Below are 11,460 nucleotides of genomic sequence, written 5' to 3' on the forward strand. Positions count from 1 at the left end.
TGATCTGCTTTTACTAGATCATCTGCCTTACCTCCCTAGCTGTTGGTTCCCATGTTCAGGTTTCCCAGAGCCCAGGCAGGGCTGCTGACACATCCCTCTGACACTGGGTAAGAAATCCAAGGTGCATCTCCAGTAAGACCTTCTCATCTGTCAGATTTACTTCCCTGGAGGTAAGAAGTTACAAGTGGATGGTATATGCACACATGCTCTGCAGCCCAGATATTTGCCATAGATTTTTCAGCTCGATAATTTGGAATTGCAGATCATAAATGTGCTGCAGTGATGAGTTGGGAAAAACCTAGAAAATTCAAGATGAAAAGGGGTACATGCATCAGACATGCTGGTCCTTCTAACTTTTTTTTTTCATTTAAAAAAGTGAAAAGATGAGTATTACCCACATGCCTCAGCTCCTGGCACCCAGAGGTGCTGCATGTCACACATAAGCTTTGCTCTAAGGACCAGGGCAAGTAGCATCCCTTGTCATGGGTTGGAAGGAAGTGGGGGCTGTGCCTAGTTCAGATTTTCATCTTCAGCAAGATGGTAAATCCTATATAAAACATGCATGAATCAAAACAGAAGTGCCTGCCCGGCTGCTGGGAAGTGACGCCACCGTGACTCATGTCATTCTGTTTAAAACAATCCTCCCCCTCACCTTCTCCCCTCTGTAGTGATGCACCTTGGTGGCTTTTCAGCACACAGCACAGTGATACTTTCCCATCTCTCCTACCTTCTTACACCACTTTTGCACCATGGTGTTTTTCTCAGGTGACCTCTCCTGCCACCAAGCTCTCCCAAAGCATTCTCACAGATCACTCCAAGTAAAACAAACAGCTTGCTTTTCCTGGCATTTTTTCCTTTATTATTTTTTACACACCATAAAAACCATTGCAGTTTTTTTTTTTTTCACATTCACGAGATCTCCTGGAAATTATTGCCATTTCCCATACATATTACATATTAAAAAATACTAAAAAGGTCAACAGACAGAGACACTCATTCTGAACTCTCTGTGGACACAGAAGCAAACGTGAGCAAGACAGAAATAGTTTTTCCTGGACAAAGGCTGACTAGAGGTGACTACACATTCTAAGCAAGTCACATAACACTGAAAAAGACCACTTGACCATACACAATACACAATGGGAACACTTGGGAAGGGATGGAGAAAAAGTTGTTTTGGAGCTGAAAGCTTGTCAGGTTTTTTTGGTGTGAAGTCCAGCAGTTACAGTGTTTTACAGTGTTATCTGATGGGATGTGGATGTGATGAGGATTGTTGAGACATTCAAGTATTCTAGGGCTGTTCTTAAATAACAGATGGGAGGATAATAACTCAGCAGGGTAGCTGATAGACCTTATGTCCCTGCTTTACTTAAAAGCACATCCAGTACAAAGGCAAATACAGAAGTACAGGAAATGCCACACCTGAATGGACCCACTGGTCGGGGTTGGTATCCAGTTACACTGTGGACAATACCTGACACTTCAGAGGCTGGAGCACAAGAGGGGAAGCTCACCTGGTTGTGCAGCAGTGTCCTGGAAAAGGTGCTCCCTCTCCCCACTCCAGCCCTTTGCTACCTGAAACATGACACAGGAGAGGGGAGGAGGAAAGCCAGAGAAAGATTTGAACAAATATTCACTCCCGCCACCTCTGTGGTTGCAAAGGTAGTGCTTTTCATTTTGCTTCCTTCCCTGCTGCTGCTGTTTATTGCTAGAAACTTTAAATAAGGGTCTTTTCAAAAATAAGATTGGAAGGAGATGGGAACTGAGAACATACTAAATGCATTTCTCATTGCTCCCCAGGAATCTGGAAATACAGTAGTGGGTGCACATTGTGTGGTTAAAACCCTAAAAAAGCACTTTGTATTTTTTTAAAAAAAAGAACAAAAAAAGTTCAGAAAACCTGCCACGCTTAGACCTCTTGCATCTTACAGTCACAACATATGGGAAGTATGACCCATGACAACCACTCCATCTCAGAATAAGTGGATGAAGTTTCTCTATTGCACATTCATGAAATGTTCTTGTTGGGGATCACAGTTTGGATCAGGACCACACCAGCTCCAGGCTCCCCACGGTGCTCAGCAGGACGAAGATGCCGTCATTGGGCTGAGCTTCAGCTGGTGGACAGGAGAGTGGATGGGCACAGAACTCAACACTGAGGTAGGAAAGGCGAAGCATGAGCCCTCAAAGTTTTTGCCTAAAGTCAGTTCCTCTGCAAAGAAAGATGCAGCTTCTCTCTTGCACGAGGTGACAGGGGGGCTGGGGGTGGAAGACAAGATCTCTGACTCATATTGCAGCAACTGGCCCATGAAACCGAAGTTTGGTGAGATCAGGCTCCGGCGCTGCTTGATGTAATCAAAGGCTTCCTCCAGGCGCAGCTTCTTTGTCTTCATGAGATAGGCCATGCAGATGGTGGGGGAGCGCGAGATCCCCGCCTCGCAGTGCACCAGGATCTTGCCGCCTGTTCGCCTGACGTAATCTGGGGGGAAAAGCCATTGCAGACATCAGCTGTTGTTGGGCATGGAAAGGACACTGTGCTGGAGGGGACACAGCCAGTCTACCAGCAAAGAGAGGCTTGTTTGCTCTTCTGTTGGGTACTAGGGTGACATGGAGATTAAAAGACAAGGAGGACAAAACCCAGCTTATGACAGACCTGAGCATGGTTTCAGAATCTGTGGATCTTGATTTGGCTCTTTTTGCACTTTTTAGGAAAGTATATCCTTGTCTCCTTCCTTGTGCCTACTTCTCTTTTGGAACAAATGACATTCAAGAACATTGTGATGCAGGCAATGCTGTAGCTGCATTTCTCTGCCTGCAGCTCAAAATGTTGTATAAAGCTAAGCCTGGCCAGCCCTCCCACTACCTGGTCACTCAAAAACTGCATGGGCTGTCATCATCTTTGTTAGAAAAACAGGATTTTTCTTCAAAATCCTAACTCCCTGCTTGGCCAGTTGGCAGCAAACAGCAGTATCAGGAGGTACCCTTGGGTGGAAAGGCTGAGCTCAGTCCCTGGGGCCTCACCACAAAGCACACAGGCACTGGTAGGCAGCTGCTAATTATAGCCTGGTTAAAGGATGCTTGGACTTAAGTCAGGATATAAAAGGCTTATGCAAAGCACCCATTTTACACAACAGGAGCCACTGTGGTTACTCACACAACACAATGATTGTTATTAAGGAGAATGCGCTTAAAATAAGCCCTTTCCACACAAAAACACTGTTCAAAAAATAGACTTGCCACTGCTCTATTGCCTTGAGCAACATGTTCAATTTCCAATTTATGGATAACTGTGAGTGCAGTGCCCAGGGAAACACACAGAGCTGAGGAAGTTATCATTTGCCTGCCTTCAATTGTCTGCCCGGGGACTATAACTGCCACGACCAGTTATATTTAGCTAGTGCACAAAATAAAGAAGACATGGATTTGAGTCATCCCCAGCATCTACACTACATGCCCAATTTTAAAAGAAAGTGAAAATTAAAGTTGTCCTCAAAATCTGGGAAATTTCTAAGTGACTCGACACTATCAGAAGGGGTTGAGGATAGAACAGAAAGGTGCCATAAATTATTATTTCCCTGAAAGGTGCGAGATGTCCGGGAAGGGGAAGGACATAGAGAGCACCATCAGGTCAGGCTTTTGGAATTCTGCCTGCACCGTTGAAGGACTCAAACTCAGCTGAGCACTGAGTCCAGTGAGTCTGTAACTGTGTTTTATTCTCTTTCTCTCTTGAATATTCCTGGAGAGCAACAGTACCAATTTCAACATGATGTCCACCCAGGCTAAGGCTTCTCCGTCCCACAAAACCATGTTGTGCTTCTCGGGGAGAATCCTCTCCTGTGCTCCCTGGCACAGCTCGTGTTCACTCACCCACTCAGCCGAACACAGGAAGCTTTGAAATGGAATAGCACTAACTTTCTAAAGGCCTCCTCATTTTTTTGCATTAGGGTGTTTGATTAAAGGGTGAGATACCAGTATGATCAAAAGGAGGAATGTAAAGAGCTCTGTGATAAGGGAGGACAATGGATTTCTAAGACTCCATGTTTGGGATATCTCAGCACAGTAAGGCAGTAAGCTGACTCTGCTTCACCTGGTTGTTACAGACTCCGGCATGCAAGTCCAAGGAACTGGGGTTTTTTCCTTCACAAAATTCAGTAAACTTCAATATGTATTTTATTTTAAAGTTAATTAAATGTATTTTTAATTGATTTTACATTTTAAATGAGTTTAAAATACATAAAGAACTGAAAAGTTGTTCATTTGTACCTACCAATGAAATCTATGGCTTCCTGGAAGTGAGAGCTGATGTCTGCTGTGTGGCTGTCCTCCACTGGGATCCACTTGTAGCAATACTGGTCCTTGAAGGAGTCTGAGCTTTTCCTGGACACATTTAGCAGGGCTGTGATGTGCAGGTTAGCAAGAAACTCGCACTTGGAAGCGTGATAGGCACTACCAAGGTAGAGAAAAGGCAGGATTTCAACTGGACCGCCCTGGAAGTGAAGGAGCAGAAACATGTAATTCTTTTTTCAAAAGTCCAGAGACCCAAGAGCGACCAAGGGAGCCCATGTGGGTGCTTGCTCCCTCCCTCTCTCACTTTTTTGGACCCCAGCGCTGCTGGCCAGTGAATCAGTGGCGAAGCCCATGCAGGAAAAATGTTTTCATTTTCTTGTCCACATCTGCAAGGTACGAAGTCAGAGCCAACCGACTCATGTGCAGGATGTTTGTGGCTTTCTTTAAAGTGCTGCCCCTTGCAGTGCACCCAAAGTGCTTTCATAGGTGGTGCCCATTTCCACTGAGGCTTTACCCAAATGGGGCAAGGCAGGGAGCCACATCCAGCAGGGATAAAGATTAGGACATAGGAAGAGGCTGCTTTGGCTCAGCCAGGGCTTTGCCCCTCTGGTCACACCTCCAAAAGCGAAACAAAGCAAAACAACTGGACATAGGCTCCCCATCCCCCTTCACCCCACACCTCTCTGGAGCACAGCACCCGCTGCATCACCCACTCTGAGACGTCAGTTCAGTTCTTCCTTCCTTCCTCAGCACAATCAAAGGCTGGATGACGAGATGGTGAAAGAAAAGCCACCATCTGACACAGCTTTCTGAGCTGGCAGGTAACTTTCCATGATGCACAGGAGCTGCTGCCACCCCCCAGCTGCAAGAAGCTGCCTTTCCACTCCCCCTGAACTGCCCACATGGTGGGTCCCCATGCATCAGGGACAGCTGGCATCCAGCCAAGGTGGCAGGAGGACGCCTGGTGTGGGAGGTACTCCCTGGAGAGCAGAGAGGCGTCACAAGGGACTCCCCTGAGCAGCAGGAAATGCACGCCCTGGCGGAAGCATCCTGACCGCAGGGTGACATCTCGGAGCACACATAATCCCCGGGCTGGGTGGGCACAGGATGACTTCCTCTGTGGAAACCCCACTTCCCCAGCCCAATGGTGGGTCTCACTTCTCAGAGGCACTGGCTCCTTGCCAGCCTCAAATTCCTCCTGAGATCTCAGAGGAGTCATGGGCAAAATGTGCTCCATTGTCTGATGGAAAAGTGACACCCCTGGCAGCCTCTCCCCTGCCCATTCTCAGTCTCCACTGGAGTAGTGAGCTGCTGACAGCTCATGCTGCCTGGGTGTGTGATAAGAGAGCTCATAAATACAGTTTTGGGGGCTAGATACAGTGTTTCGCCTCCTTCTGCCCAATTTTGAAGCTGCGTGGAGGTGATACTGACCAGCCACACACAAGGGCAACTCATTCAGCACACAGGCTGTCAGCCTGGACTGTGACAACTTATTCACAGCCCATGGCAGCACCAGGCCCACTGACACCCTGCCAGCCCCCAACAGAGCCTGGTGGCAGCAGGGAGAATTCCCAAGGGGAGGGTCACCCCCCACAGCCATGACACACACCTGGTCATAGGCAGGTTTGTGGTTGGCACTCGGCTTCTCACAGTGGCTGGCAAGGTTTCTCTCTGCTTCTGTCCTCTCTGGGGAAATGAGTTTTCCATTCACGCAGCACTCAGGATATTGAGAGTTAAAGGTTTCATATCCCCCTAGGGAAACAACAAAAAGAGGAAAATATGAATATTTGCCCTCCCAAGTACTGGTTTAATTCAAGTGAAGGACAAACAAAGCTCCAGCGCTTGCAATTCAGTGGGATAGCAGTGCCCAGCAATGAGCTCCAGGGGACTGTCAATGAAGGATAGTGCTCCTCTGGGAAAATGGGTTTGCTTAAAAGACTTTGGGCACCCAAGGAAAAACCTCTGATACCACTGACAATTATTAACTTGCCAAAACCCAGTGAATTCAGATTAAAGCTGTTAGCAAATGTAATTCTGTTAGGTCTAGCAACCATTAACTCCTGTACAGTGGGGACTAAACTCCCTCCCCCCAGGTTTTATACATGACCACTAATTCCAGCATTTGAGGCAGAGATTTCTGTACTCAGGATCACCTTTTCTAAACCTGTCATGAATATATTCACTATGACAATACACAAAATATTTTATTTGCATTTTTAAATGGACATAAACACAAGAGGGGGATGCTTGCATGTGTCTCATTAATCACCACAATGCATGAAGACAGTGAAGTAATGAAGATGGTCCCACTGAAACCAATCTATTAAATAACAGCTATAAAACTTAATGAAATCCTGTGACAGCATTTGACAACTGAATAGCCCCACATGAGCCATTCTGCACGGTTAAGTGCTGCGTTCATTCCATTCAATGTGCTGCTAATGAAAAGGAATTAATCCTATTATTACATTGTTACTCAAAGTTTGTCATCAGCTAAGTTGTTGCCTGTTTCCAGGCTGGGAATATTCTGCATGAAAGAACATCATCTCCAAAAAGTGCCTGAATAAGTCAGGTAGCAGAAGCAGCCTGGAAACGTCAGCAGTGTGCCACATGTCTGCCACCTGTGCTTTCTCAGAGCAGAAATGAATGGCTCCTGAACAGCTACATTCAATTATCCTTCAGTGTGGCCCTCAAGTAAACAAGGCTTGGAAGGCAAAGCCTCCCGTTTGTGATTCATTCACCTGCAACTGTTTCACCCTGATAAGCTGTGTCGGTGTGGATGCCCGGGTGCAAGGAAGGATTTTGAAACAAGGGAAGTGCTGAGGATCAGAGCAGCTGCAGGACCCCCACCAGCATCACTGCCAGGGCTGCCTGGTACAGCCACCTCTGACAGTTCAGCCCCGCAATGCCGGTGTCTCATCTGTTTGCAATGTTTGAGCAGTTGTGTGCTCAAATTCATGACGTGCTGCTGTCACCCACTCATTCCTGCCGTGGGGTCCTCGTGTTGCAAATGGCCAGCATGACCCAAAGCCCACTGAATGTGATGAAAGTCTGTTTTCCATGACAGAGGGCAGGAGAGTGACTTTACAGCAAACAGGCACTCAGCACCTGCACCTTTCCTCCTACCCCCAGCCACACTCTGCCAGCTCATCCCAGAGCTCACAGCATGAGGCAGTGGTCCAAGCAGTCAAGTGACCGTGGAGAACATGGTGGTGGTGGGAGGTGTTTGATAAAATGATATCTGCAACAACTGGGTTGAAAAAATTATATCCCTAGCAACTCACAGTGTGAAAAAAACCAACAAACACAAGAAGCTCTACAGAATTCCCTGATTTCCAACTGCCCTTCATGGGGTGAACTTTTAAATCCTCTTGTTTTGCATAGCTGACCTTATCTTCCCCCAGTCCTTGCCATGGAATAGGAAAAGTATGTCCAGTTTATATAAATAGCCATGATCCCCATTTATGCCCTATGTTGCTGTTTTTACACTTGAATGAACACAGAAATCTGCCCCAGCCAAATGTGCATGTGTGTTTGGACAGACATGCATGTCTCGTGTCTCTTGGGGCAGCTAACACATGCAGCTGGTGAATGGTTAATTACAAGCCTTGGGGATCAGGATATTTGCAGGCCATTCTTACAGTGAGTCATCTGCTCATCCCATCCTCCAGCAATCTCCTCTCTTCCCCCTCCCCACTCAACCTACCTTCCCTGAGGTCATTTCTGCAAATACTGGGTTGCTCATCATGGAGAACTGAGCTGCACTTCCCTTTTAATCGATAAGTAATAGAATCGTTATCAGCGCCAAGGGAGGATCTGTTATTTTATCTTTTCTTTTCCCTGACACACAATCACTCTCACCATGCTGGGGCTGAGCTCACCCAGAGTGAAACTGCACCTACACAGATGAAAGATGTGACCCTGCAAGCCAGAAAGCAGCAGAGGGAACAGGGCCTGGCATGCAATGACTCAGTTCCAGCTGCTCTCTCTGGGATCAGATCCTCAGCATCTTGATGACCTGGTGGTCTTGATGACCTCCTCATATCTTATTGCCACGAGACCCCCTTACCACTTCAGTAGCCAACACCTCCTCCCAGCTCTCCATGCCTAGGGAGAACAGGAATATAAGGGGAAACCTCAAGGAGGATTTTTCCTGGTGGTTTTACAGCCTATTATTTGCAAAGTTGGTAGCAGAGGCCTCCAAAGGACCCTTTCTCCTGATCAGAACAAAGTGTTCCAGGGTGATTTATATTCCCACTGTGCCAAGGATCTTCCCCCAGACCACAACAGCTTCCTGGGGGTCTGTGGCCCCAGTGAATCACCAGTGCTGCCCACTGAGTCATGGGCCTGAACCTGCAGCCCTAAGCACTTCCAAAAAAGCAAAAGGAAACTGCAGCAGGAAAAGCAGGAAACTTTCTCATACACTGAGAGGAAATGTCTTTAGCCTCAAATCAACAGGCTTTCAAGATAAGACACTTCACAACTCACAAGATGTACAGAGCAGAGCCTACACTAACCCCTCACTCCGGATAAACTACCTACAGCCACAGTCACCACTTCAAAGTGTGGGGCTGGTACATGAAGAGAAAAGGATGATCGTCTGGCCAAAAAAGCAGTTTGAGAGTCAGCAGAACTTAATTTGGCCCCTAGTTTACCACAGACTTCCCACCGTGACCCTGAAGATATTTCTTCATCTCTAGTTTAGTGTAGTCCCTAATGATTTGAATGACACAGTGCCAGTATCTCTACCCTCCAGTAGCAGAATTTGTGCTTTTGGGTGACTGTCTGATCCAGCAAAGGCTGATAGTGGCTGGACGGAACCAGGGTGGTGGCAAACAGCCGGGGAGCATCCTCCTATCTCAGTACCAGGCAATATCCGGGCTGAAGATGCCTCTGCCCCAGCGAGAGGTCGTTACAGAAGGCTAAAACTGGGTACCTCAGGTCAAAAACTAGTGATAAAAGATTTATTAAAAGTGAATTAACCCTGGCCCGTTAGAACACAGGGGCAGGCTTTATCCAAGAAATATCGTCTGGTTTTCCCCTCCCTTTTATGGCCTCATGCTATGGCAAGGGGGTCTTTGGAAACTCCTTGCTCGGCGTGGTGCCGCTGCGGGAGCCCCGCGGCCGCCGCGTGTGCGGGGCTTCGGGCGGGAGCGGCCCCGCCCGGGCACGGCCCCGCTCCCAGAGAGGGTGGGAGCTGCGCTGGGAAAACCGAGAGGGCAGAAGGACAAAGGAGCTGCCAGAAGGGGGGAGGCAGGGGCGGAAGGACAGGGAAAGGGCGGGCTGCTATGCTCGCTATGCTATTTATCGTTTTATTAGCCCGGGTTACACGGAAGGAAAACAAAGAACCGCAATCGAAGGGCTGTAATACACGTGAGGTATTTCTGTCTCCCGACGAGCCCCGGAGTTTCGCCTCTAGGTTTCCCCTGCCAGCGTCCCGATGTGCCCGACGGAGAGAAGCCTCTCTGCCCTCGGTGGAGGGGCGGGCATCGGTTCCAGAGTTTCGGGCGCCCAACACGGGCGTCCGTGTCACCGGGCGGAGAGCGAGTAGCGGTGGCCTCGTCTCTCCTCATATCCGCAGGGCTGATTTTGTTTCCCACGCAGTGCCGATGTCTCTCCCCCTTTGATAATCTGCAACTTTTGCTGTTCTTTATTGATATTCTCTGCTTTCCCCTCGGCGTCTTAAACGCGTGGTGGGGGTGAGCGGAAAGGCATTTCGGCTCAGCCCGCAGAGTCTATCCGGGATTTATTTCCAGTAGGTGGAAAAGAAACAAAATCCCGGTGTTACCTCCCTGCCCTCCACCAATAATCAGGTTCACTGCAGGGCGAAGGAGAGGCAACGGGAGCACCTCAGGGCCGCCCCCAACCAGGGGGGGGGTTTGAGGGTCGACCGCGCCGTTCTCCCCCAGCCCCTGTCCCTCGGGTCCCCGCGACCCCTCTCACCTTTCAGGAAGCAGACCCTGGCCCCGGCCTCCGGCAGGCTGGAGAGCAGGGCGTTGAGGACGATCTGGGCTGTGCTGTCCTTCTTCAGCTTCTGCCAGTGGCCCGTGTCCTGGTCCAGCACCACCACGGCCGCCAGGCGGGCAGCCCCCGCCGCCCCCTCGGCGCCCGGCAGCAGCCGGGCTCGGGCCGCCGCGTCGGGCACCACGAAGTGGAGCGGCACGGCCCCGCCGCGGGCCCGCCGCATCACCACCGAGTTGAGGTTGACGTTGAGCGAGCCGCGGAGGCAGGAGGCCGAGTAGGACAGGTAGGGCCGGCAGTCCAGCACTAGGCAGCGGGAGGGCTCCTTCCGCAGCAGCTTCCGCAGCTGGCGGCAGTCGAGGGACGTGACTTTCATGCCGGCCGAGGGTCGCGCCCCGCCGCAGCCGGGGCAGGAGCGGAGAAAGCGGCAGGAGGGTGCCCGGTGCTAGCGCGGAGCCGGCGGCGATGGGACGGGAGGGAGGGACGGAGGCACCGCGGAGGCTCCGCGCACCGAGCCCGGGCAGGGAATCCCGGCCGGCGCCGCCGGGCATTTATATGAATGGGAGGCCGGGCCGTGACGACACTGCCCAAATAAGGGGAGTGACGCGCCCGCCTCCCAAACATGGACATCCCCCGCCCCGCGCGCCGCCCCCTGGCGGGGATCCCCTCCCTCCCTAGCGGCGGTAGGTCAGGATCGGAGGCAGAGGAAGCTGAAAAACGCTGCAAAAATTCTCCGCTCATCCCGACATCATCCCCGCCCCCTCCCCAGAGCGTCAGGAGACTAGGGAAGCGTGCCGGGGGGACGGTGGGGGGCGGGGGGAGGAAGGAAGGAAGGGAGGAAAGAAGGGTGGGCAGCGCTGGGGCAGGCTTCTCGCACCAGGTTGCGAATGGAGTTTCAGTTCCCTTTATTCCCCCCTCACTGTGTATCCTCACCCCCAGAAAAGCCTGAGCCCAGGCAGACCTGCCTGAGAGAGCTCTGCTGCTCGCGGGATGGGAGATATCCCCTCGGAAAGAGTTGGGTCCCCTGCTTAGGCCATGGTTTGCAATAAGGCAGTTTTGGCAACCAAGTGATCAGCGAGAACTGCCTGGGGAACAACCCCGAGGATGCTGTTACTTAGCCCAAGGTTTACAGCTGAAGGAACAAACAAAAAGTAGTGGACTGAGACAAAGCAAGATGTGCCATTTCTGCAAAATTAGTGAATGCTCTGAAGC

General features: G+C 50.2%; 1 protein-coding gene across 1 annotated transcript; it reads right to left on the minus strand.

Moving 5' to 3' along the window:
- Positions 1-846: 846 nt before the first annotated feature.
- DUSP5 (dual specificity phosphatase 5) lies at positions 847-10,730 on the minus strand. The gene is made up of 4 exons (XM_053949706.1): positions 10,231-10,730; positions 5,897-6,039; positions 4,268-4,487; positions 847-2,479 (listed from the first exon to the last, which is right to left on the minus strand). The coding sequence occupies exons 1-4, from the start codon at positions 10,622-10,624 to the stop codon at positions 2,079-2,081; spliced, it is 1,158 nt and encodes a 385-aa protein (XP_053805681.1). The 5' UTR covers positions 10,625-10,730; the 3' UTR covers positions 847-2,078.
- Positions 10,731-11,460: the final 730 nt, after the last annotated feature.

This window comes from Vidua chalybeata, chromosome 8 (assembly GCF_026979565.1).
Source record: "Vidua chalybeata isolate OUT-0048 chromosome 8, bVidCha1 merged haplotype, whole genome shotgun sequence".
In the NCBI taxonomy this organism is placed as follows: Eukaryota; Metazoa; Chordata; class Aves; order Passeriformes; family Viduidae; genus Vidua; species Vidua chalybeata.

Bases quoted from the DNA above. Each gene is read 5' to 3' on its own strand.
- DUSP5 (XM_053949706.1), bottom strand. From the start codon at position 10,624: ATGAAAGTCACGTCCCTCGACTGCCGCCAGCTGCGGAAGCTGCTGCGG. The intron at 4,488-5,896 runs GTGTGTGTCATG...CTTCACTTCCAG, and splicing joins ACAAACCTGCCTATGACCAG to GGCGGTCCAGTTGAAATCCT. The intron at 2,480-4,267 runs GTAGGTACAAAT...TTTTCCCCCCAG, and splicing joins GGAAGCCATAGATTTCATTG to ATTACGTCAGGCGAACAGGC.